Raw genomic sequence first — 24,812 nt, forward strand, 5'->3', positions numbered from 1 at the left:
TGTGTATCTAATTTGTCAACTTACATATAACTGTACACACCCACACAATCGAAATTAACCGAGTCAGTTTCTCTCACCCAAAAGAACAAAAGAAAGCCTCGGTCCAATCATAACATAGTGAAACGCGAATCACCACCATAACATCTCCATTACTGCTTGGCCCAAATCAATGGGAAAGTTCTCAATATAATACTCTACCAATCCTTGGTAACATCTAACAAAAAGCAAATTTTCCTTTTGTCATTTTCTTCTTTTTTACTTCTCTGTCAACATATGCCAACTCCAAAGGATCACAGAACCCCTCCTCCTTTGACGATAACTAAACATGAATTCTGCTCCCTCAGTAGCAGAGAGAAAGGGACTGCTGGACAATATTTTCAAACTTGATTACCAAATTCCCAAATCTGTAGTTAGAGCCACACAAGCCCATTTCTTCAGAGATTACGTTGATTCTTCTTTCAGATCCTCCTTTTCAGGCAGGTCATCATATGTAATGGGCACCCTCACTTTATAATGGACAAATTCACGATCCCCATCAATATTGGATTGTTCGAATCGTTATGCACATTGGGTATTATCTGCAAACCATCTGAACTGCTGCTGACTGTAGTCTGGAGCATGACTTTTTCTTTCATAAGTAGCTTCTTTATTCTGCACTGAGTTTTACCTCACGATCGGTTGCTTGAATTGCTTCTGCAAAGTGGTAGTTAATAACACTTCAAAGCGTTAGAAGACTCTCAAACGAAGCAAATTGCATGGAACAGCATTGATGAACCAAGCAGTGGGAAGTACTTGTGGTCTTGATAGGCATCTTTAGGAGTGAAGCTAAAGCACAACTTAAACTAAACAATGGCCTGGTGGTGAGAAGCCCGGTGTGGCGGTGTTGGCAATGATTAAGCATAATACAAGTTGTGTGCCCTACATAGTATTACCAGGGGCTAAGCATTGTAATACACCTCAAACTTTCCCCCCCCTGTCTCGTGCTTTCAAGACATCCATAGTATGCCACTACCATTTCCAAAGCCTCTTCCAACTGCAGTTTTCTGCCCACCACAAGCTTGAATTGCATTCACCTGCAATTTTTATGTCAATTAAAAGTTCATGACGTATAAAAGACTATCAAAGGGGGAAAATAGTACAAATTCATGATAAACATAAGGTTGCATCGACCTGCAACTTCTATTTACTATGAATCCAAAACACGTTGAAAACTAACTGATAGGGGAAAACAGTACAAAAGCACAATAACCACTCCGATTCTTGAGAAACTATAATCATATTCCTAAGAATCAAATTTTGGTTAATAGCCATAGAAATAAGTAATCACACTCAAATACTTGATATGTAAATCCAGTAAGAGCCTATCTGTAAATGCTTGGGGGAAGGGAAGGCCAGATTTGACATGAGCTGTGATAAAAAAGGATACTTAGTTCTTAAACTTAATCGGTTATAGAGCATTGAAGTGGAAAAAGATTCATGTAGTGGACCCCGGTTGATTGGAAAACAGGGCATAGTTTGGTTTGGTTGGCAACTACTCAAATCCACAAGATACTGGAAACATACATGAACTACTCATTCGAAGGGCAGCATCGAATATTCAAATGCATTTGTCAAAAGTATGCATTGCACCTCCCATGTTGCACACTAGATATAAGTTTTGTGGTTTCTTTACCCTCTTTCTTTTCTAACCAAGCTGTTACTCTATGTTCAATATGTCTATAACAGCTTATCTGCCAGCCAGCCATCCGGAACACGACATCATATTTACAATTTTTCATTAGAAGTCTGAGTAAGGCATAATCCATCAATTTCCCGTGAAACCTAGCATGTTTGAGTATGATGTTAGAACGGCCATATCAAGTGAAATAGAAATGTATCCCTCTTAAACGAGATCAATCAAAGCAGAAACACCAGGCAACCCATGCCAGTGTACGCCAGATGTGTTTTTTTTCTCTCAGGCATTTACATGTCTAATAAACCTGGAAATGACATGAAAAGAACCCACCCATAAACACCCTTTTTAACATCGAACAAGGGGCACAGGACAAACAACTAATGCTTTCTTTTGCTACAATTGTAGTCAGGGGGGAACAGAGATAGCCACAAGTACAATGACTTCACAAAAACAAAAAAATAGAACCAAGTTAATTACGTAATTCTTTGGCCATGACACGTAACACATAACAAGACTTACGTAATTTAGCTTCATATTCAGCTATACTAGAAAAAAATTACAAAATGGAAGATCATTTTCCATCTCCAAATAATTGTTCAATCTTTTGTTGACGAGAGCTGAAGTTAAAATTAACAAATGGCAGGTTTCTTTCATCATGAAAGCAGCCTAAAGAATAATATTTTAGGCTTCCAAAATAAATATCCCCTCTAAACAGGATAATTGTCTCGAATTTCTGAATCAAATTGCTCCAACATATATTATACTAAAAGAACAGTGATATACTAGTGCATCGATAAAAATGAGAACAAGTTATTTTTCATTCATCAAGCAAGACAAGTTATCACGGAAGAAGAACCTGTCAATATCTGTCCCTTTTGGCCCTGAGCTGGCTTTCTCTCTCCTATTCTTCTTCTTGTTCTTGTTGTTATACCTGCGATTCTTACCGGCATATACTTGGTTTACTTCAACATCATTACCACCAATGGTTTGTCCCAATTCAATCTGTAAATCATGCCCCACCAAACCTCCTTCTTCAACATCCATCATCTCGACATCTAGGACATCCTCCAAGCTATCCTCATCAAATATGGCATCTAGTATGCTCTCTCCTCTCTCCATTGAACAAGATGCACTTTGATAAGTACAGGGAAACATAAATGAGAAGCATGCGTAATTTAACCCGAATGACATACATTCAGACAAGGAAAAGGAAATAAACCAAAATAATAGCTTTGATATGAAAAGGCTAGAATGTACATTCAGTACCCATAACTTTAGTGAGGCCTTCTCATATAATTCGAGGATGGAAATAGAACGGGGGCATAAGATCATAACTATAAAGAAAACCTAGTACAAAAGCATTAGAAATTTTGATACACGAAAAATGTAGGTAGGTTTATGACCTTATAGTGTAGTTCTAAATGCACATATGACTTTAGACACTAACAGAAACCATAAAGGGCAAATCCAAGCAGAAGATGATTGAACTTCGTTTTCTGCCTTCTCCAATGTTGGTTTCACCATTGAATTGCTTATGGGAAGGATACCAAGAAAAATAGGTTCGAGGAGAAGTTATTTTCTACATGTGCCCCTAGGCCCCCTACCCAACCTGTTTCAAAAGGGATCCTCAATAGACACTCCTACTCACTTCGCAAACCATTTGCCGATGACAACAAACCAACTTGAACCTCATGCTAAATACATAGATACAAATTCAGAAGGATACAAACTTGAAATGCTGAACCTACTCATGTATGAAGTGCTAATTTTTTTGCACAACCAATTAATACAAGAATTTGTGAAATAAGCCCATGCAGCACTGCCTCAAGGGCAATTGCGTGAGTTGCTATTTTCTGATCCTCAATAAGGTAGTGCCGCATTGATACCTTCTGCATATTATGGTTCCTAACTTAATGCCGAAGGTCAAAGCAACAATGCATTGAATAGATCGTTTAAATCACCCCTTCAATCAAAGCTAAAAGAGAAAGTGGGCATCAATAGTCATAGCTAACAAACCACACACTAAAGCAACACCAAAACATGTGCCACAGGAAGAACCAATAATGAAACAAGGCACGTGGCAACATTGTAGTCTTCGTACTATTGCATATTTCAAATCAAATCAAGGCAACATAGTTCTTTAGTTTCCTACCAAAGCACGTTGAGGAGACTGCAAAGGAAATTTATGGTAATCCAGCACCAAGCACGAATCTAGACAACAAGAATTACAACTATCCAAACCATAGACCAAAAACAGAAACTGAGCTGTAACATAACTACTAGTAATATTAAGATAAACCATATGAACAAGTTCATCCAACAACATATAAAGGCTATTTCATAAGTAGTTGTTATCCAGAACCACATAGGTAGTAACTTCAACCAAAACCCTGTGGGTTTAACCAAAAAAAAAGCCCCCTAACCATTTTCTTCAAAAGCATAAAACTTCACCAGTGATTACACCTTACATAAACCTAATCCTTAGAAGCCTTCATTGTATCCAACACCAGCTTTGTCTGCTCCTTCATCAATTGCACCCGCTTCAGATATAAACCAACTTCACCAACATAAAAATCCTTCCACTTCTTCTCCAGCTCCTTTGCCTTCACGTCCCCAATCATACTCATATTCTCCATCATGAAACTTTTCAGAGGCTCCTTCTCCATCGCCAACGACTGTTTTAAGCAAGGGTGTGTTGCCCAAAAGTCCCCCACTTCATCAGCTTTCATATCCTTCATTTCTCCTCCTTTCGATCCCTCTCCCAATGCAACCACCCCTTCCCCACTTTCTTCTCTAGGCAAAGCAACATCATCGAGCTTAACAGTCTTTTTTCTTGCTCTTTTAGTCCCATTACTCTTCCCATTCCCATCAACTCCATTTTTATTCTCCTCCCCCAATGCACTCTCTTTCCCATCATTTTCTTCAGGCAAAGCAACAGCATCATCGCGCTTAACAGTCTTTCTAGCTTTTTTACCCACATTCTTCCCATTCCCATCACCTCCATTATTATTCTCCTTTCCACCACCCCATATCTTCTTTGAAAGTTCAAAACACTTATGTTCATGGGGGCTCGACAAAACAGCTTTATCCCCTCTCTCAACATTGTTACTGTACTTTCTCTTCAGCTTATGAATCTTATCCACAAACTGACTCTTGGAAGCATCAACACTAAGAGATTTCTTGATTACCTCATAAAGACCACCCATATCCGGGGACTTGAAGTTCATCAATCCCTCCAGTATCACAACCTCATCCTCTTCGCTCCACAGCCGGTTAATCGCACCGACAACGGACTTCTTCTTCTCTGCCGCCTCCTCGAAAACCTTGGCCTTCTTTTTCTTCCGCGATGACTCGTCGGCCTTCCTTTCGAACTCTGGCACGAGGCGTTTACCAGAGATGGGTTTCTTGGGTTGGGGCGAAACGGGCTTGATGGTGAAACCGGAGGCGGTGGGAGAGCCCAAATGGGTCTCCGAATCGGAGCCTGGGTCGGAGTCCGAGGACCGGGAGTGTTGGGGCTTTGATAGAATGATGGGTTTTTGAACAGAGGAATTATTTTTCTCTACCTTTTGTTCTTCTTCAACTTCTAGTTCTTCTACATCTTGTTCTTCTTCGTCTTCGGAAGATTCACACGCTGGTGTTTGTTTGGCTGGTTCTTGGTTATGGCTCTCTTGTTCTTGTTCGTGGAGGGTGAGTTGTTCATCTTCTTCTTCCAGTGGAGCTCGCTTCTGGGCTGCCTTTTTTCGACCCATGGTTTAGAGAGAGGGAGAGAGAGAGAGAGGGGTAGGGTTTGAAAAATTTTCGACTCAGGGTGAGAAATCAGGGTTTGGAGCGTGGGAAGAGAAATAGTTTCCTTGCTTTTATCGATCGCCTCTGTCCTTTCACCTTCCCTCGAATCCCTACCTAATAGTATATTGCATTAACATCCCAATTAAGGCCACGTTTGGAACTTGTGGGAAAACGTGGTTCTTTGTTTGGTTCTTAAAGAAGAGAAGGAAAAGTTTCAAATCCCAACTCAGGCTCTATTGGGTTAAATAAGTCAATTGATTTTTTTTTTATTCAAATTATTTTTATATTTGTTAATTTTTCATTAATTTTTTAGAGATTATTGTAATGTCATGAAAGGAGCAATTTAAAAAGTAAAAATTTATGATCGATATCTAATTTTTTTGAATGAAAATAAAAATAAGGCAATTTTTTCGTCCTTATTCAAAAAAAATAGATTTCGATAAGAATATTTTACTTTTTAGGTTTCTCTCGTCATAACAATGAAATAATTCCTAAAAAATTGACGAAAAACTAATAAATACGAAAAAAACATGCCAATTGACTTATTTAGGCGAACAAGACCTCAATTTCTCTTCCATTTTTCCTCTCACTTTTTCTCTTAGGGCCCGTTTCGACGCGGAGAAAGAATTGAGGGTATTAGTTAATAAGGGGATAAGATAGTAGGAGGTATTAGAGCATCTCCAACCCACCTCTATTTCTCCAAAATAGAGGATGGATGTGACACATTGAGGAGAGATTTTATAATTTATTTTCTTTTTTCTTCACTTTTTGTAATTTTTGGGAGAATTTTTGAGGGACCCACCATCCTTTTTAGAGTTTGGTCCTCTAAAAGTAAATTTGGTCCTCTAAAAATGGAGGATCAAAAGTAAATTTGGAGTACAAAATTCTTCCAAAACTCTAAAAAGGACGATGGATCCCTCAAAGATTCTTCCAAAAAGTACAAAAAGTGAAGAAAAAATGGAATAAATTACAAAATCTCCCCTCAATGTGTTACATCCATCCTCTATTTTGGATGGATTGAAGATGCTCTTAGTTAATAAAAGATGACTCACATTGATATGATGTTTATAGAGGAGGATTAAATAGTAAGTTGTTTGGATGATGTATTAGAGAATGGGGATTAAATAATATTTCGTTTGGATGGAGATTAATAGGGGGCATAAGGAGGGTAGATGATATAAAAAGCTATCAAATGACCCTTTTGCCCTTGTGCAGTCGCTAAATTATTATGTATTACGTTTTATATGTAATTACAAATTTAATTATTCTTTCACAATTTAAGCCGTGATATTTATTTCTACTAACAAATTAACAAATTTAGTATTATTATTAAACAATTTTTTTTTATAAAATTTGATTTTTTTTAATAAATTTTAAGTGTTCTAAATTTCAATCCATTTGAACCGGTGGAAAGATTTTAGTTTTCTGATCAATTTATCCTAAATGGTCATGATTAAATTTTGACTCTAAGGCTCTCGTTGATTAGGCATAAGAAAGTCGTACAATCAAATATCTCTTAGAGCTAATCAACGAGTGTCATAGAGTCAAAATTTAATTATGATCATTTAGAATAAAATAATCAGAAAACTAAAATCTTTCCACCGATTCAAACAGATTGAAATTTGGAACATTTAATTTTTCAACCTCTTTACACAGTTTATAACTAAAAAATATGGTTAAAAAAATTAAGTGTTCCAAATTTTAATTCGTTTGAATCGGTGGAAAGATTTTAGTTTTCTGATCATTTTATCCTAAATGGTCATAATTAAATTTTGACTCTATGGCTCTCGTTGATTAGCCCTAAGAGATATTTGATTTTACGACTTTCTTAAGGCTAATCAACGAGAGCCATAGAGTCAAAATTTAATTATGACCATTTAAGATAAAATGATCAGAAAACTAAAATCTTTCCACCGATTCAAACGGATTGCAATTTGGAACATTTAATTTTTTACACCGTTTATATATTATAAAAAATATAGTTAAAAATTAAGTGTTCGAATTTTCAATCTGTTTGAACCGGTGCGAAGATTTTATTTTTTTGTTCATTTTATCTTAAATGGTCATAATGAATTTTTAGCTCTACGACCTTTCAATGAGCCCTCTAAAAGATCCCTGAAACTAAATAAGGAGTCTTAAGATAGGTTTGAATGAAAAATATGATTTTCAGTATAATGGAGAATAGAAGTTGATTGAATGGTGGATGGAGAAAGGAGATAACGAGGGGTATTTTCATCCACAAAATATCCCTCCAAACCCGAATTATTTTTGGGGACCTCAAGGGGAGCCCAAAATTAATACCCGAGAATTCCGAAAACTGAGGAAAACTAAAAGGGGTAAGAAATAATGGGGGAAAAATTGGAATGACAAACGGGGGGGGGGGGGGGGGGGGGGGGGAATGGTGGACTCCCCTTCTTATTTTTCCCCCTCTTTTTTACTCTATCCAAACAGGCCCTTAATTATTTTCTCTTTCTTTTTCCTATTATTTCCCAAGTTCCAAACTGAGCCTAACCCCATCGTTAATTGACCGTGAAGTTCATTAACAAAATCATACCTGGAATTTATGAAATATCAGATTCAGCTCTCAATAACCTTATAATTGTCTCTTCATTTCTTCTTTCATCTGTCTCAATATTAATTTTATTGTAATCATTAACGAACGTTAATTTTTTAATGACCTTAGTAGTTATTTGTATTTTTACTCATGTACATTCAGAGTTTATCTACAAAGTGATTATTTTTTTTACCTTTGATGAAATCTATTTTTTTTTATATTCATGATATCTTAACTCAAAAAAATTAAGTGGAGAAATACAAATTGCTTTTTACCGATACTCTAATCCTATAGAATAAATTACCTATATGAACTTTTACCCATATTTTTTTTTTGTCATATCTATGTTTTATAGCTTTTGTTGCCTAACTCTTCTATTTTCGGTAAAGTAATTAGATCAACAATTTCATTAACAAATTAAATTGCAAATTTGATGGAAGAAAACATTGGAATTACATTTTAATTGGCTCAAAATATGTTATTTTATCACATTTACATCTGAGTTGCGTTCCCTTGATATAATTTTGTTTTAGGGTCATCTTTATATACATCAGCGAGATCTAGGGAAATTAGTAGTTACTCCCTCCGTCCCAATTTATTACGCCTAATTTGACTTTCACGTAATTTAAGAAAATGTTGTTATTACATTGATTTGTTGTTAATTTTACCATTTTGCTCTTTTAACAAATCTTAGTACTGTACAAAATTTTGTTTTAAAAAAAAATTGAACCGAAATTATGCATTGGAGCCAATTCCAATTTGACATCCTTGTCATGTCAGTGAAGAGAGAATGGCCTCAAATTGTTGCCCGAGAGGTGCTATTGGCACCAATAGCATATGAACTGATCATGAATCAACGGGTATGCAGGGTCCACTTTGGGTTCCGCACGGATGATCCAAACCATTCAATAAATTTTTTTCAAAAAAAACGATGCGCCCAGTGAAAAATCAGCTCAATCCAATATGCGTAGGAATTCGATCCAATCATTTCATTTTTTATTGAGATTACTTTTTTATTGAGATTACGGGTCTGGTAATCTCAATAAAAAATGGAAGGATTGGATCGAACACCTTTACATATCAAATTGAGCTAATTTTTACCGGGCCAACTTATCTTTTTTAACAAAATTATTGAACGGCTCGGATCATCCGTGCGGAACCCGAAGTGAATCCCTCCTGCCCGTTGGTTCATGGTTGGTTCAAATGCTAACGTTTTTGCCTGCCATATTTGCTCCACACTTTGAAATCAGATTGCTTGCCTGCAATATTTGCTCCACACTTTCAAATCAGATTTAAATTTTGATTTGGGAGGGAGAAAATTTCTCCGTAAATCTCTCTCCCATATCTTACCCCAATTTTAACTACACTCCCCCATTTTTTCCTCTCCACCAACGTCAAACTCCTTCCCAAGCTTCCTAAAAATCCTCTTCTTCCATAGTGATCAGCTCCCTAAAAATCCTATTCTTCTTAATTTCTCTCTTGTTCCTACTTTTTCTCCATCAAATTTCGACTCCTTTTAACGCCAAAACTCCTTCCATAATCTGCTTCCTAAAAATCCTCTTCTTCCTAATTTCTCTCATGTTCCTACTTTTTCTCCAACAGATTTCCACCTTAATTAGCGTCAAAGCGTAAAAGATATGCCTTCTTTGCTTGAACCATCTTCTCTCTCCTTTTAACGCCAAAACTCCTTCCATAATCTGCTTCCTAAAAATCCTCTTCTTCCTAATTTCTCTCATGTTCCTACTTTTTCTCCAACAGATTTCCACCTTAATTAGCGTCAAAGCGTAAAAGATATGCCTTCTTTGCTTGAACCATCTTCTCTCTCCCGTAGAGAAAAATGGAACCTAACTGATCAACAAAGGAGAGAGATTTTGGAGATTCTGTTTTCAAAGAGTGCATCTGGGAAATTAAAAAGGGGGTGTCTCAAGGAGGTAGCTGTAATGTATTCTGTCGATTCTAGGATAGTATGGCAAATTGTGTAGAAAGCAAATTCTTGTATTGCTAAGGGATTGACGGTTGATGTATCCCCCAATTTGGGATGACGAGTTGGCTGCAAAGAGTGCAATTGGACCTCAATAAAATCGCTACACTTCCGTGCAATCAACGAACCAATATCCGTTTAATAGCAGAAGCATTGGAGTTGTATGTTAGTACAATTAGTATGTTAGTACATAAGGGGTTTAGAGGCTATTTATAACCTTGGACAGCAGTTGTGCTCCCCGTAGGGCTCGAACTCACACCTCTACTGGGGATCGAGGCAGACAACCATCTTGACAAAACATGATTTCTCTAATTTGATGGTTAAGCTATCACATTTATACAGAAATATTTTGTTAGAGATAAAAAAAATGCTAAACACACTTCAAAATAACTTTGAATGCACATGGACAAAAACTAAATAGTATTTATTTATTCTTATATTTATCTATTGAGGTAAACTTGATAACTTGAAAAGATTAATCAATGACTACAGTAAAATTAATATTGAGAAGCATGAAAGAGGAGGACGGAGGAGTAAATATAAGTAGTATTTTTAAATTTGTTTTGAACAACAACAAAAGATTATTAAGGGTATATTTGCAATTATATTAGACTTAGAGGTTAATTTGCTTAGATAATGATCAACTTATCGATGGGGTAATTGAAATGCTAGTGCAAAGCTCAGGGAAGAAGAGTCATTTCTTATACCTAGAGGGAAAAATCTACACATAACGCAATGCTCAAGGAGCGTTACAGAACTTTAATAATTGCTCTTAGAGCAACCCCACTTATGAAGGTCATGCTAATGTGTGGTGGACCACATGGCAGTGCTCTAGGAGCACAAAATAACTAGAAAGTCTACACGCACAACAATCTGTGCACAGATTGTGCACAGATTTTGTTGTGGGGCCCACCATGGGTCCCACACAAATCATCCAAACCGTTTATTAAATGTAAAACATTTTTTCAAGGGTCCACGTAAAAAATAAGCTCAATCCGATACCTATAGGTGCTCGATCCAACCATATAACTTTTCATTATCCAAAAATCTGAATGAAAAGTTAGATGGTTGGATGAAGCCCCTATAGGTATCGGATTGAGCTTATTTTTTACGGAGACCCTTGAAAAAATGTTTTACATTTAATGCACGGCTCGGATGATTTGTATGGAACCCGTGGTGGACCCCACAACAAAATCTGTGCACAATCTGTGCACAGATCTGCTGTGTGTGTAGCAGCTCTCCAAAATAACCACTCGTCTTTGACCCCCTCTTACCTTTCCCCTAGATATTTTTTCTTTGTTTGAGCTATCATCATCTTCTAATATTTGGTCTTAGGAATTTTTATAGATGTAGTTTGACGACGTCATTGACTGTGACGATGCATGTTGCATGCTCGCTGGATGAGCACCTATGATCAAATAGAGTCCGATGTATATTAGTAGTGGATGCTACGTAGAACTTTTTTCCAAAGATGGAGACGACTTGGTGGAGCTCCTAACGTTAGGGATGGGGGAGAGCTGTTTTCTCTCTCTTTTTATTTTCTTCTTTCTTGTGTGGAGATTTTATGTTGTGTATCTTTTATAATTAGTTTATGATTTTGCGAATAACGTTTTGCTTTTACTCGTGAAAAAATCAGGTTCAGAGATCAACAAAATTTAAGACAAATTACAAGTAGCGAACCCGTTCAATGTACGAAATTCATAATCAATCTATAACATTATTTACCCGCTTAAATTGACAAGAAAATTCCGATTTCTACAACTCTTTTTGTAAGGCAAATAGTAACATAAAAGAAAACTGTAGTACAACCTCATGTACCTTGCAAACTACAAGTCAATCAATCATTAAATATTGACTTTATATATTCTAAAACACTTAAAAGAAAAAATAAAGTTATGCAATTCAAATTAATTTGCAAGGTATATGGTTTCATCCAGTTACAGAACCTCCACTCGCCTAAGATGGAGGATTTTGATTCACATACGACATATCGACCAATACGCAATGTAGAGTTTTCTCTTCCACTACTAAAATACTCATAACAACAACAAGAAGTCAATAAAGTTCTACTTACCTTAAAAAAAGAGATGAGATTCCGAGGGAAAAATTAAATGAAGGCAAGACATATTTCTTACCCTTATATTTACCGAACACGGAGTCCGGATCCTCTCATGTGATCCTCCAATATGACGCGCTTATGCTCGACTTCTCGCTCATTTCACCAATCAAATGCTCAGATTGCACTTTCAATTAAAAATAACCTAAAACGACGTCAATTTGGATTTAGAGGAAAAGAGAGGGAAAAAAAAAAGTAAGATCGACGAGACTGAGTGATGAATCCGGCCCCTAAAAAATTCCGTCTCTTCACTTTTCATTTTCCTAAATCGCTGTATATACCTGCCTTTTTATATATTATGGACATCATGTTACTAAACGTGAAGAAAAATATATAATTTTAACTCCACTAGGTGATTAATTAAACATATAACAAAATGTACATTGACATCAAGTGATTATAAATTGAGCTAGGTCTTGTTTTTTTATTCAAATAGCACTGTATGGTGTGTTTTACTTTTAAAGGTTTTGGCATGCCTATTGCCTTTATATGTCTAATTAACATTAATTTTAATCTTGAAGATAAAACTTGTGAATGATTCGAGCACGTATGATGGGTTTGGACATAGTGATTGGAAACCTAAATTTGGCATGTAAATTGTTTTGTAGATGAGCATTTCCAGTAGGGGTGATAAACGAGTCGAACAGTTGGTTGATCAAGATTGGTTTAAAAACGTTGATAAAAAAAGAGATGATAGTTTAAAAACATAACAAGTTTCATAAGTATGTTCAAGCTAAACTTGATTATACAACAAGTGGATCTCAATAAACTTAGTCGAGCCGAGCAACGAGCCGATGGTCATGTGTTTGGTGAAAACGGTCATTGATCTTCAGATGGGACACTTATCTTGTCCAATTCACAGGGCTTTCAAGTTTTTTTTGTTACAGCGACTATGTTTTTTTTTTTTTTGGTCAAGCGGAATGTCAGATTAGATTACGAACAAGAGTACCACATATGGGTTACACACAATGATATTAGGTCCATAGACTAAACAAAGAGCCTAAAACTAGTCTAACACCTGCCTGATATTCAAGCGGTCTCGAATAACATATTCCTTCAGAGATATGGGCATGTTCATAACAAAAACGAGTTCATCCATCTGCTCGATTCCCATTCTTGCGAGGTGGTCCGCGAATTGATTTGCTGAGCGATAGGTGTGCTCAATCAAAGTACCTGTTTTGGCCATGATGAAGTGAGCTTCATCTATGAGCACACTCTGTGGGTGATTGTGTGTGTTCCCTTCCTTGATCAGGTTGACTGCTGTGAGTGAGTCGGATTCGATTTTCACGTTCTTTAATTTCCTTTCCAGAATGATCTTCAGCCCTGCGTAGATGCTCCACATCTCTGCTTCCAGGCTTGATGAGAAGTGTTACAGCGACTATGTTTGTAGTGCTGGAGGCTAGTTATTCAGAGTTTTGTGTAAATTGGAAATTACAAAAAGTTCCTTTTACCCAGTCCCCTAACTCCCCTCAATGTGGGCTTGAGTCGGAATTAAGGCAGTGTTTCGCGTCGTTTGAAGTTCGAATATATGGGATAACGGATGGTACCATGATGCCAGAATGCCTCCTCCGGAATGGCCGTTCGGCTAAATAAGCCAAGTGGCTTATTTTTTTGTCTTTATTCAATTTTTTTTCGCATTTATTAGTTTTTCGTCAATTTTTTTGGTGATTATTGATTCGTCATGACGAAAGGAATCTAAAAAATAAAAAATTACGATCGAAACCTAATTTTTTTGAATAAAGACAAAAATAAGTCAATAAACCAATTTTTTCGTCTTTATTCAAAAAAAATTGGATTTCAATCATAATTTTTTACCTTTTAGATTCCTCTTGTCATAAGAAGCAATAATCTCCAAAAAAAAATTGATAAAAAACTAACAAATGTGAAAAAAATTCGAATAAGGACAAAAAAAATAAGCCAAGTGACTTATTTAGCCGAACGGCCCACACTCATGTTGTACATGGTGCGGAGTTTGCTTAACATGTGCCTTTGGAGCTATTGTTGTGGCATCCACGGACCAAAACCAAACACACACAGAAACACAGTTGAGAGAAAATTCCTCTACTAATGAGTTTTATGCAAAAATAGATTAAAAAAAAACTCTCACCGGAAGAAAAGTTCCACAACCTGGGCTCAAACTCAACTCTCTCTGGTTCTTTCTCCCTCACATACAGTCTCAATCCACTCTGTGTCTCAACAAGTGATAATTAGGCGCACCAGACACGAGCCTGCAATGCTCTGAGTCGATCTTCTGTTCACAAGCAGTTGCTGCATGTGGCAGCTATCACATAGCCAGTGGCGAAGCTACGTTGGGACCCGGCCCCGGCACACCGAACTTCTGAGTTTTAAAATTTGTATTTTGTATATACCTAATATTATTGATAAATATTCGTGTATAACTACTTATTATCTTAATAATTTTGGTTTGATTTGATAAAAAAACTAGTTCTTTTACATTCTCATTTCTCAATTTCTTTCATAAATATAATATAAAATAAGTATGTAACAGTAGTTTAAAGAAAAAAATATAAAATGATTGGTATAATAACTGCATTAGGCTAGAATCATTTCAATGTATAAATATAATGTATTGGAAAACAAAAATTTTATGACATAATAATTATTCATTCAGATAAAAAATTTACGTCATACTAAGCTGGGCCCCACAGGTTTACAATCCTGGCTCCGCCACTAGGCCCACTACCCACAAACATAACTTCACACCTTTCTCATTGCCTAATTATCTTAGTAATGGTTAGTGGGTTGGCGATTAAGATACTGAACCGTTTACAGTTTTAGCCCTCGAGTCCTTTGATTGAAGGGTGCTTCATATATAAGCAAAATTGCGGTACAAGCTAGACACGGCGTAGGTTTCGCATCAAGCTAATTACATGAATGTGTGTGAAAATTTGAAAAAGACTACACATTTTCCTGGCAAATGGTTGCCTTCATTCCAATATTATTTTCTCTCAAGTCATGGTTTTTAGTTTTTACTATTTGCAAGTCGTAGCTCTCTGAACTTGTATCTATTCCCTCCGTATGTACGTGTTTCATTGATTTCGCTTCTTATTAGTAGTTCCCTGAAATATATATATTAAGGGTTTTGCTAGAAACAGCCCAATGGGCGTCTACATAGGGAAGACAATTGACAGCTGTTTTCATAACAATGGTACACGTGTAGGGACTTTACTTTCATCCCGTAGGCCTTTTGAAACGTCTGCAGGGTAGGCTTTATAACTTCATTAAATGTCTGTTTTAACCTTCGAACTTCAACCTTTTTTCTCTTTTAGCAAACACCACATCAGGCCCAGCTACTCTTTAATTTTTCTTTACTCCTATGTCTTTTTGGATCAATTTCTTATGCCTTGTATTTTTTACTCCTGAAATGAGACAGCTAGTAAGGTATACTACGAAAAATTCCTAAATTTTTGGATAAAACATGAAGTCCTTCTGTGCAAAATTTTTTAAATTTCTTCAAATTATTATTTTTGAAATATCTAAGATAAAGCAGGCTTTTTGCACTTTTTGGACTTTATCTTGGATATTCCAAAAAACATTTGGGTAAAAATCATATTTTTTTACTTTTTTGGTTCCTTTTGTCGAGACGAATCAATAATCCAAGAAAGTTTGTTGCAAAACTAACAAATATGAAAAAAATTGAATAAGGACAAAAACGAAAAAAGCCCAATAATCTCTTAGGGGAATGCCACCTTAGGCTTATTTTGGCCAAATAATCCAAATGGATTAATTTTTTTGTCATTATTCAATTTTTTTTCACATTTGTTAGTTTTTTGTCTATTTTTTCGGATTATTGATTCGTTATGACAAGAGAAATCTAAAAAGTAAAAGATTACAATTGAAACCCAATTTTTTTTAAAATAAAGACTAGATCAAACCCAAGTTTTTTTTTTCAATAAAGACCAAAATATATAAGCCAATAAGCGGCTTATTTCGTCTTCTTTCAAAAAAAATTGAGTTCAAATGTTAATTTTTACTACTTTTAGATTCCTCACGTCATGATGAAGCAATAATTCACAAAAAATTGACACAAAATTAACAAATGCAAAAAAAATTAAATAAGGATAAAAAAAATCCATTTGGATTATGGCCAAAATAGGCCTAATAAGTACTTACAATTGTCTGGATGGGCTGATTTTTTACAAGGTCACTTGAAAAATTATTTTAAAGTAATTGGAGTTTGTGGTGAAATTGAAAAAGAACGTAAAATACTTCATCAGTGAAGGGAAAAAAGAGGAGAGAAGTATCGCCTAACAAAAAGAAGAAGAAAAGACTATAAAGGGGAGGGAAAGAAAGAGAGAGGACAAAGTGCCTCAGTGCATTCAGTGTTGATAAAAGAAAAAATTATTCAGTGTTGTTCTATTTCTGTTAATTTTTTATTTATCAAGCAAAAATGAATAAAGTAGATACTACGATGAAAACGAGAAAAAATAAATAAGAACCCAAACTTACTGGAAATGGTTCTTCCGTACGGAGGTGCTATTGGCATAGATTTTATGTGCACAGATCGCAATATTGGATTTATTACAGGTTGCACACAAATAATTCAAGCAATTCATTGAAATTTTAATATTTTTTTGAGAATTCACACCAAAAATCACCTCAATACGATACCTATAGATACTCGATCCAATCATCTAATTTTTCATTCATGTTTTAGGATCTTATAATCTGAATGAAAAGTCAAATGATTAGATCGAACATTTATAGATATCGAATTAAGCTAATATTTTGCGAGTGCTCTAAAAAATATTTTAAATTTAATGAACTACTCGAATCAATTTATGTGAGATCCGTAGTGGACTCTACATCACAATCTGCGAAAGTCTGTGGGGACAAACTTTTCGTGGAGAAATCAGAAATGTGTTGCTTTAAGGTGCCCGTTCCAAAAAAAAAAAGGTGCAAATAAAGCAAGTGATAGAAGGGCAAAAGTGTCCAGTTGAAAAAAAAATGATAGTCAGTGGTATCAATTTTGGTCGTTAGGTAGTACACGTGACAGAAGCAAGTGCAGGCCTTAAAGTTGATTGAAATATATAATAAAATATAAAAGATAGTGATGCCCTTTGGGCATTATGTAGCAAGACCCCCATATATTAATGCCATGTTAGACCTTGATCAGGTAATTCTTCTCCAAGTGTAATCTCCACCATGAGAAAATGCTTTCGCACGGTGTCTCACGCTCATTGAAATTATAGTACTCTTGTTGCTTGAATGCTTCATATCTCTTCTTCCATGGCTTGCATGATCACACTCCACATGCAAGGTGAATAGGACAAACAATGTTACCAATCAATGCTTTTGGTAACATACAAGTTCACTAACGATAGATTTCCCAGTTCATTATCTAATAGTAAATGAATCACTCACATATCTTTTCTCCCAATAACTATATCTAGCTTGTTGTAAAGAAAAGAAAAAAACTATATCTATCTATACTTAATGTCTTTATCCAAACATTGTTGAAAGATTAATTATGTCTTCCGGGGTTATGGTAGGTAAAAGATCATCAGTTGCATTCCTAGTGGGTCCAAAGGCAGGAACCATACTAAAAACTGGAGCAACATTTCCATTTCCAGGGATTGCCACCAATTTTCACCGACTGTTCCCTCATAAACGCATCAATACCCTTCGCAATCTATTTTCCATGTCAAAAGAGGAAGAAAGAAACGAAGAAGTTAGAATTTCAAGATTCATCGTTATCTTGGTCTTACGTAAAAAAAAAAAAAAAAAACCTGCAATCATTCCAGCCAGTTCCATCAATAATTCATAAGTACCTCATCCAAAGAAAAAAAAAAGAATCCTCTTTCTCCCATATTAGAAAATAGAAATGCCAAGGCTGCTCTGGTTTGAATTGGCTGCTATTGTTGAGATGCGCGCACTAATTGGAAACTGTGAAATCCACAGCTGCTTTGATTCTGCAGAGATACCAAGCTCGGCCATATCCCCATTCGGTACTTTCCCACCACCAACCCTTCCGTCTGCAATTATGGTACATAAGACCAAAATAGGAACTACCATTGTAAAAGCCCCACTCAACAAGAAATGCAACAAGACCCATGTAGGTAGGAATCTAAAGTCCAAAGTACAAATTATAAAATCAGGATTCTGATTTTGATTTCGTCATGATAGCTAGCTACCAAGTAAATTCAGATGAGAAATGGATAAAAAGGGCAAATTAAAAAAAAAAATAAAAAAACCACAAACAAAGCTTTGTAATGAATGAAGATAGACGATACCAATTACATATATATCTTTCCTCTCAATTAAAAACCTTCTATAATGAATGGTATAAATATAAGAAAAGATGAATATTTTCAGACCGAACAGTTATCTATTTATAAGCAAAACAGACTAACATGAGATTAGCCTAGTGTCTAACATAAGCTTTTTCTTCCAACGATAAGTATTTACCTGTTCAATCCTTGGCCATTAGGAGAGTGGGGTGCCGCGCGATCAATAGTCAATTACAAGTAACAATATTTGCTCTCACTTTAGACATCGATTCCACGTCTTTGTGGGCTCCCCGACCGAAACGCTCGAGAGTCGCCACCCGAATTTTAGAAATGGTTGATCTGAAAAACCGAGAGCTAGTTTTAGAGAAAAAGGCTTTTGATCTAGCGAAAACGCCGAAACTTTGGATTTGGGAGCCACGTTACGAACGGAGAAGGTTTTGTTTGAAAAAGCACCCCGCTCGCTTGGTGAAAACCGGTTTCTACTAAGCATTTTAATGGGGGATTTAATATCGTTTGAAAAACTTAACTTTTGAAAAATAAGTATAGAAAAGGGACATAGGATTTAATATGACACATAAACGTGCTTGGTGTACAATATGAAATGAATGATCAAATATATAAAAAAAAAATGAAATAACAGTACAACTCAAAAGTGCTACGGTAAAACAACATGCCGTGCGGCGATGTAATTATACCACACGATATATCTAATATGTCGTGTGGTATCCTTACTACACATTCCAGATCACTTTTCACTTCCAATTGCAAAACGAACTTTAGGCCTTCAAATGTACATGCAAATACTCTCAAGGTTTATGGAAAATAGTTCAGAAAGCAGGCCCCGTTCCGCTTTTTCCAAAAAGTAACTTTTTCGAGAAGAAGGTAATTTCAAACTCAAATATAACGAAAATGAAAAATAATTTTTCAATTTTTTTGGCACCGTTTAAAAAATCTCAATGAGATCTATCAAACAAGATCTATATTGGTAGAAAAATTATTTGCGTAAACACATGATTTTTGAGCTTGAAATTGCCTTTTTTTCTTTCAAAAATTTACTTTTTGAAAAAAAGGGGAACACCCTAGTCCCTTTTGTAATGCAAGCGTCAGGATATAAATTATTTTGTGGTATTTAAAAGGTTAGACAAAGCTCCAAGATGACTTCTAACGTGGAAAACTGTTTCGGAATGCACCTACACAACTGTTGGACAATAACATCGTGAATGCATTAGAGGATAAATGATGAACGGACAATATACTGCGCGGCGAACCAGATACATCGCATGGTGTAACTAAAATACCGTGCGGTGTATCTATCTACACATTTCAGAATCAATTCGCATTTACATGACAAGACAAACATAAGTCCGTAAAATAATTTTTTAATGTTTTTCGAATCTTTGGAAAATGATTTTAGGAGATCTTTTTGTGCATCTTATCATGTAAAGCAATGTTAAAAGCTTTTTGAGATGTTGAAAGATTTAATAAAGTAGAAAAAAAAGATTTTTAACATGAAACTCGACTCTGAAATGTACCTTTTGTTCAAGGCTTGGATGTGCTTGAAAATGAAGGAAGGGAGGTTGATTTGGATTGGAAACCCTTAAAATCAGTTGGGTTTTTTGAGTTCATAGGAGATTTGATGAGTTTTTGTAGAGAGAATAAAAAGAAAAATCAGTTTGAGACTGATTTTGTAATAAAAAATGCTACAAACACAACAATTCACACAACCGCTGACGTTAAAAAAAAAAAAACACCCCCACGTGCAGAACACAGAACCCCTCTGTTCCCTTTCCCTCTTCTCGTTCCCTCCATTTTTTGACGCTCAAAACATTCGAAGGGGCTCCCACCACCACCAGTGACAACCACGATACTGTTTCCACGACCACCGGCGACCACCACCACCACCAATTTCTGAGAACTCCAATGTTGTTACACCCATCACGAGTTTGATTCTGGGTTGATTTTGTTTGAGTTAGGATTTGTTTGAGAGTTGAGCTGAATCTTTTTCTCTCTCTGGCTCGTGGTCTTAGGGATTATTTGCTGAAGAGGACGAAAAAGACAACTACTGAAGGTATCTCTCTCTCTCTGTATTTTTTTTCTGGACTGCAAAAATTTCGAATGTGTATTTTTGTTTTTGTAATTACGCATTTTGAGTCTTACTAGATCTAGGACTTTACTGGTAGAATGGAATGTTAGCTCCTCTACATCAATCTTGTTTCAGTTCTTTTTAACTTTTTATTGTAGATTTTAAGGATCTTTTTTTTTATATGAATAGATAATTTATTAACTTGAGTAGTATAATTGCAAAGAATTTAGAGGATGCAAAAAACATCATAGTTGAGGGTGAAAAAAACATCATAGTTGAGGATGAAAATACAATTCAAGAAACCCTAGATTGTTCGAGTTGTTTACACTGGTATGTACCAGCAGGTGTTACAACAATGTTGTAACGCCCCGAATTTTGGGTACGTTAAATAAGACATTTTATTATAAAAACGAAGTGAGTCTGGCTCATTATTACATCGTAAACCGTACAAAAGTACTTTTATTCAAATAACGGAGGAAACTAAGATTCCTATCTACTGCTCCGCTTCTTCCTTGTAGAGACCCATAATTATTTTCTTAAATTTTAAATGTTTAATATGTATTTGGATTATCAAAGTATGTATAACAATGTGGATATGAGTTGGGTCAATGTGAGATGACTTGGAAGTTGTGGGAGTTGGCGTGATACAATAGGAGTGAAAGGGTGAAAGTGTTATTTGTGCTATATAAGTCAAAAAAAAAGGGGAGCAGGAGATTATTTTTTCTCTTTTCCTTTCCTTTCTTTTCTTCTTCTCCGGCGTCTCTCTCGGCTCTCACCTCTCTCACCTTCTCTCTTCGATTTCATCGATCACGAGTGAGACTTTTGAAAAATCCCAAGTACTAAAGTTGTTCTACGCGACGAGAGCTTCCTATCCATCGAAGAAAATTCACGATCGGAGCACTTCGAAGTTTCCTCCATGTTCGGGCTTGCTTCTAACCCTCGAGGTAGGGATCTCCTACCTTTCTTTACATGTTTAAGTGTTAGTTGGATGTACAAGAATCAAGTTTGATTATCTATTTTGAGTCTTGAATAAATCTTGAGCATGCTGAAAATTTCGTGGGTTTTGGTAATCTGTCTTTTGGGAGCCCTTCTGCTAGGAATCAATTTTTGGTATCTTCATAACAGTTAAAGTACGTTTCAATACGAAGATTTCGGTACCAAGATCATGCAAAACCGATAATCACACAATTAGTTATGAATTTTTGAATGCTGACTGTTTGCTGGATGTACGAATCTGTGCGAGGCTGTCTTCTTTTAAATTTCTGGGCATGATGAACACTTTGGGTGGCTTTGGGTCTTTTACAGGAGTTGCATATTTAAGTTAAGAAGAGATTGGTGTTGGAATCAAGTAATTTGGTCAAGTATACAATTTTTGGTGAATTTCTAAAGTAGGGTTGGTCGACTAGGGCGAAAATGGTTGCGAATCCGTATTTCTTTTGATTGTTGGGTTAATCTCCTCTTGTTTCTGAACCTGGGATTTTTACTGAGTGTAGGGCTTGTAGTGGTGCGACTTTTGGCGTTGGTTTCAATATTTTTGGGTTTAAGTTGGAAGAGTTATGATTTTTCAATCAATTTTACTTATTTCCGCGTAGAATCTGACAGCACAGGTAGACTTTGGTAAAATGGCCATAACTCCTAGCTCGGGACTTGAAATGACGCACCGTCTGTTTTGTTAGAAACTAGACACATAGGGTTTTCCAACGATACATCCCATGCATCATGGGTATGTCCGAGCGATAACAGATTTGCACCCAAAGTTGACCTAAATTCTGCCTTGCACCAGTTTTTACTGTTATGTTGAAGCTATAATCGCAAGGCCGTAGTTAGGTTACCCGAACTTTGTTTTTGATGTATGACCTATGGATTCAAAGAAGAAGAAGTCTACTTTTCAATTGTTTAAGTGTCGCCCTGGAATTCATGTTGTTTAATTGGGATATGAGAACTAGTGAGCATAAGGGTTAAAATACTTGTAAACGATTGGAATAGAAAATGGATTAGATGGATGATACGATCGATGATAAATTCAGTTGTAGAATGTTTGACGCGATGTGTAAATTATTCGATGTCTTTCCATGAGATTGAGTCTCTGGGCTTGCAGGATACTTGCAGTGAGTTAAACAGGATTTGGTGAATCACTGGGCATGAGTGCATGGTTGTTAAGCATTGATGGGTACTACAAAGATGAGGATCGTTATAAGTATTTGCGAATTAGACTCTTCATGGAGATGTCACAAAGGGGGTCTATTAGGTGGTAATATGAGATGTGAAATAAATGGTTGATTTACAATGTGAAGGATGTGGGTTTTTGTGCTTTCTTTATTGAAATGATGAAGACAAGATTATTTACGTGTAACTAAATCTAAGTATTGGTATGAGAGATGTGTTTTGCTATGTGTGGGGATTAGAGAAACGGTGGATAAAGAGATTGCTTGTTAGTGAGAATATGTGACACTAATTGAACGATAATGAAAGCCACGGATCCACCGTAAGGTGTGATGCCGAACATGGGACGTACGGGAGTCCTAAAAGCCCGGAATTGATTCAAAGGATTTTAGTGGACGCACGAGGGTCCTAAAAGCCCGGAATTGATTCAAAAGATTTTAGTGGACGCACGGGGGTCCTAAAAGCCCGGAATATGCACAAGAAAGCCACGGATCTACCGAAAGGTGTGATGCCGAAATGAACATAGGACGTATGGGGTCCTTAATGCCCGGAAATAAAATCGAAATACGTGACATGGTGAAATGGAGAATCTTGTTATTATTTATTATCAAACTAAGGTTGAAATGTCAGTTTGAGTTGGTAACTTGGAATGTCTAATGTGCCAATACATGTTTTCTTTTATTTTTCCCTTTAGACTGCCAAATCCTTGTGGCTTGTTCTCCTGATGTGTGATGGGCAGTTCTGTGTGAATGTATAAGTGGTGCCTCGTGGTGTGATGCATTGTGAGAGTTTCATGTATGGTATTTGCTTGTCAGACTTATGAGGGAAATCTTAATGTGGAGGAGTTTTGCTAGATGTTGAGATTTGAAGTTTGATTTGGGATTGACGGATGAGTTTCCTTCTTGTTGAGGTGCGGTATTGTTCGACTTGTCATTGCTTACCTTATGTTCTAGCCCTACATGCCTAGTGTGTATATTTTTGGTGAGAGGTTGGTTGGTTGTATGAGAAAAGGAAGTGAAAACATTTTGTTAAAGAACTCAGACTAATCTTTAGATCATTGAAATGGAAAATGAAAAAGCAGGGATTGGGTTGGGTAATGCTGTAGCGGTAAGCTGAGATTTTTAAGAATATTGGTGTGTGTGTGGGTGAGAGTGTTGGTGTTTGAAAAATGGAGTTAAATATTTTCCAGCGTGAGTATGACATTTTGAGCTTCACTTTTGACAAAACACGTATGCTTTTGGAAAATGTTTTCCCTTGTGATCTGTCTTCACTTCTGCATGCAATTTAGGTATGGATATCTCTACGAGCTAGTGTAGCTCACCCTATCCTTTCAGGTACTCGCCATGGCACCTAGCTTGGATTGCATGGAGTGCACATTGAGACGTCTCTTGGGAGCTTCATTGGAATTATTAAGGAGTTGCTTATCATCTAGTCTAATTCATGCTGTGTACTTCACCTGCAATTGAATGTAGTAACTTTTGGTTTGAACGTATGTAAAGCTATGTGTAAATTCCTCTCCTTGATCATTATGGAACTCATTTAATTGTAAACGTTTGGGAGACTTTATGTAAAAAAAAAAAAATTTAGAGAAGAAGGAGAGACTTTGATTCTTTAGTTGGTTTGGCATGACAGTTAAGGGTAAATATAGTTTGAGAGGAAGACTTTTGTTATGGAAAATATATTATTATTTTAGCTGAAAATCGAGGGCGTGACATTCCTCCATCCTGGCTAGCTCCTCGGCTCCGAAGGCCTCCAAGGTGTACATCTCACCCTGTTCATCTATGAGGTCTGACACATTATACCGGCGTCACCACCAATATAATATGTCAGGGTCACCAAAAGGTAACACCGTGAGCTACAATGCTCAATAGGAAATCCTTACCCACCAACCTTACAACAGTAAATCATTTACAACAACACTAGCAATCACACATCCACATTCGTTAATCATCTATCGTTGGTGTCCAAGATTTCTGTATTTCTCCTACGCAACTCATCGTAGATCGTGTCAACATTTTCACATACAAATCAACCTTTCAAAATCATTTGTTTAACTCACCCAACCTCGGTTCCGCCGCGCCGGGTTCCCGAGTATCCTCACAATGGTTCCGCCGGGCCGGGTTCCCATTGGCACACAAAATCTTGCATTGGCTCCTCTCCGCGGATAACCAAGCCATACCTCACCATGGTTTCGTCGGTCTGG

At 36.4% G+C, this 24,812-nt stretch overlaps 1 protein-coding gene and 1 long non-coding RNA gene across 3 annotated transcripts; one reads left to right on the plus strand and one right to left on the minus strand.

The window, feature by feature from the left end:
• Positions 1-6: 6 nt before the first annotated feature.
• LOC131306740 (uncharacterized) lies at positions 7-18,643 on the minus strand. 2 transcript variants are annotated; one of them, XR_009193992.1, is made up of 2 exons: positions 18,542-18,643; positions 7-1,073 (listed from the first exon to the last, which is right to left on the minus strand). XR_009193992.1 is itself a non-coding variant. In XM_058333158.1 (2 exons), the coding sequence occupies exons 1-2, from the start codon at positions 3,005-3,007 to the stop codon at positions 1,070-1,072; spliced, it is 480 nt and encodes a 159-aa protein (XP_058189141.1). In that variant the 5' UTR covers positions 3,008-3,896; the 3' UTR covers positions 7-1,069. The 2 variants fall into 2 exon arrangements, 1 of the variants encoding a protein (XP_058189141.1); XM_058333158.1 differs by lacking the exon at positions 18,542-18,643 and adding an exon at positions 2,532-3,896.
• A 2,390-nt stretch (positions 18,644-21,033) lies between these two features.
• LOC131306742 (uncharacterized) lies at positions 21,034-24,223 on the plus strand. The gene is made up of 2 exons (XR_009193993.1): positions 21,034-21,390; positions 23,944-24,223. It is a non-coding gene; the product is annotated as an uncharacterized LOC131306742 (long non-coding RNA).
• The last annotated feature ends 589 nt before the right edge of the window (positions 24,224-24,812 follow it).

The sequence above is a fragment of the Rhododendron vialii genome, chromosome 11a, assembly GCF_030253575.1.
Source record: "Rhododendron vialii isolate Sample 1 chromosome 11a, ASM3025357v1".
In the NCBI taxonomy this organism is placed as follows: Eukaryota; Viridiplantae; Streptophyta; class Magnoliopsida; order Ericales; family Ericaceae; genus Rhododendron; species Rhododendron vialii.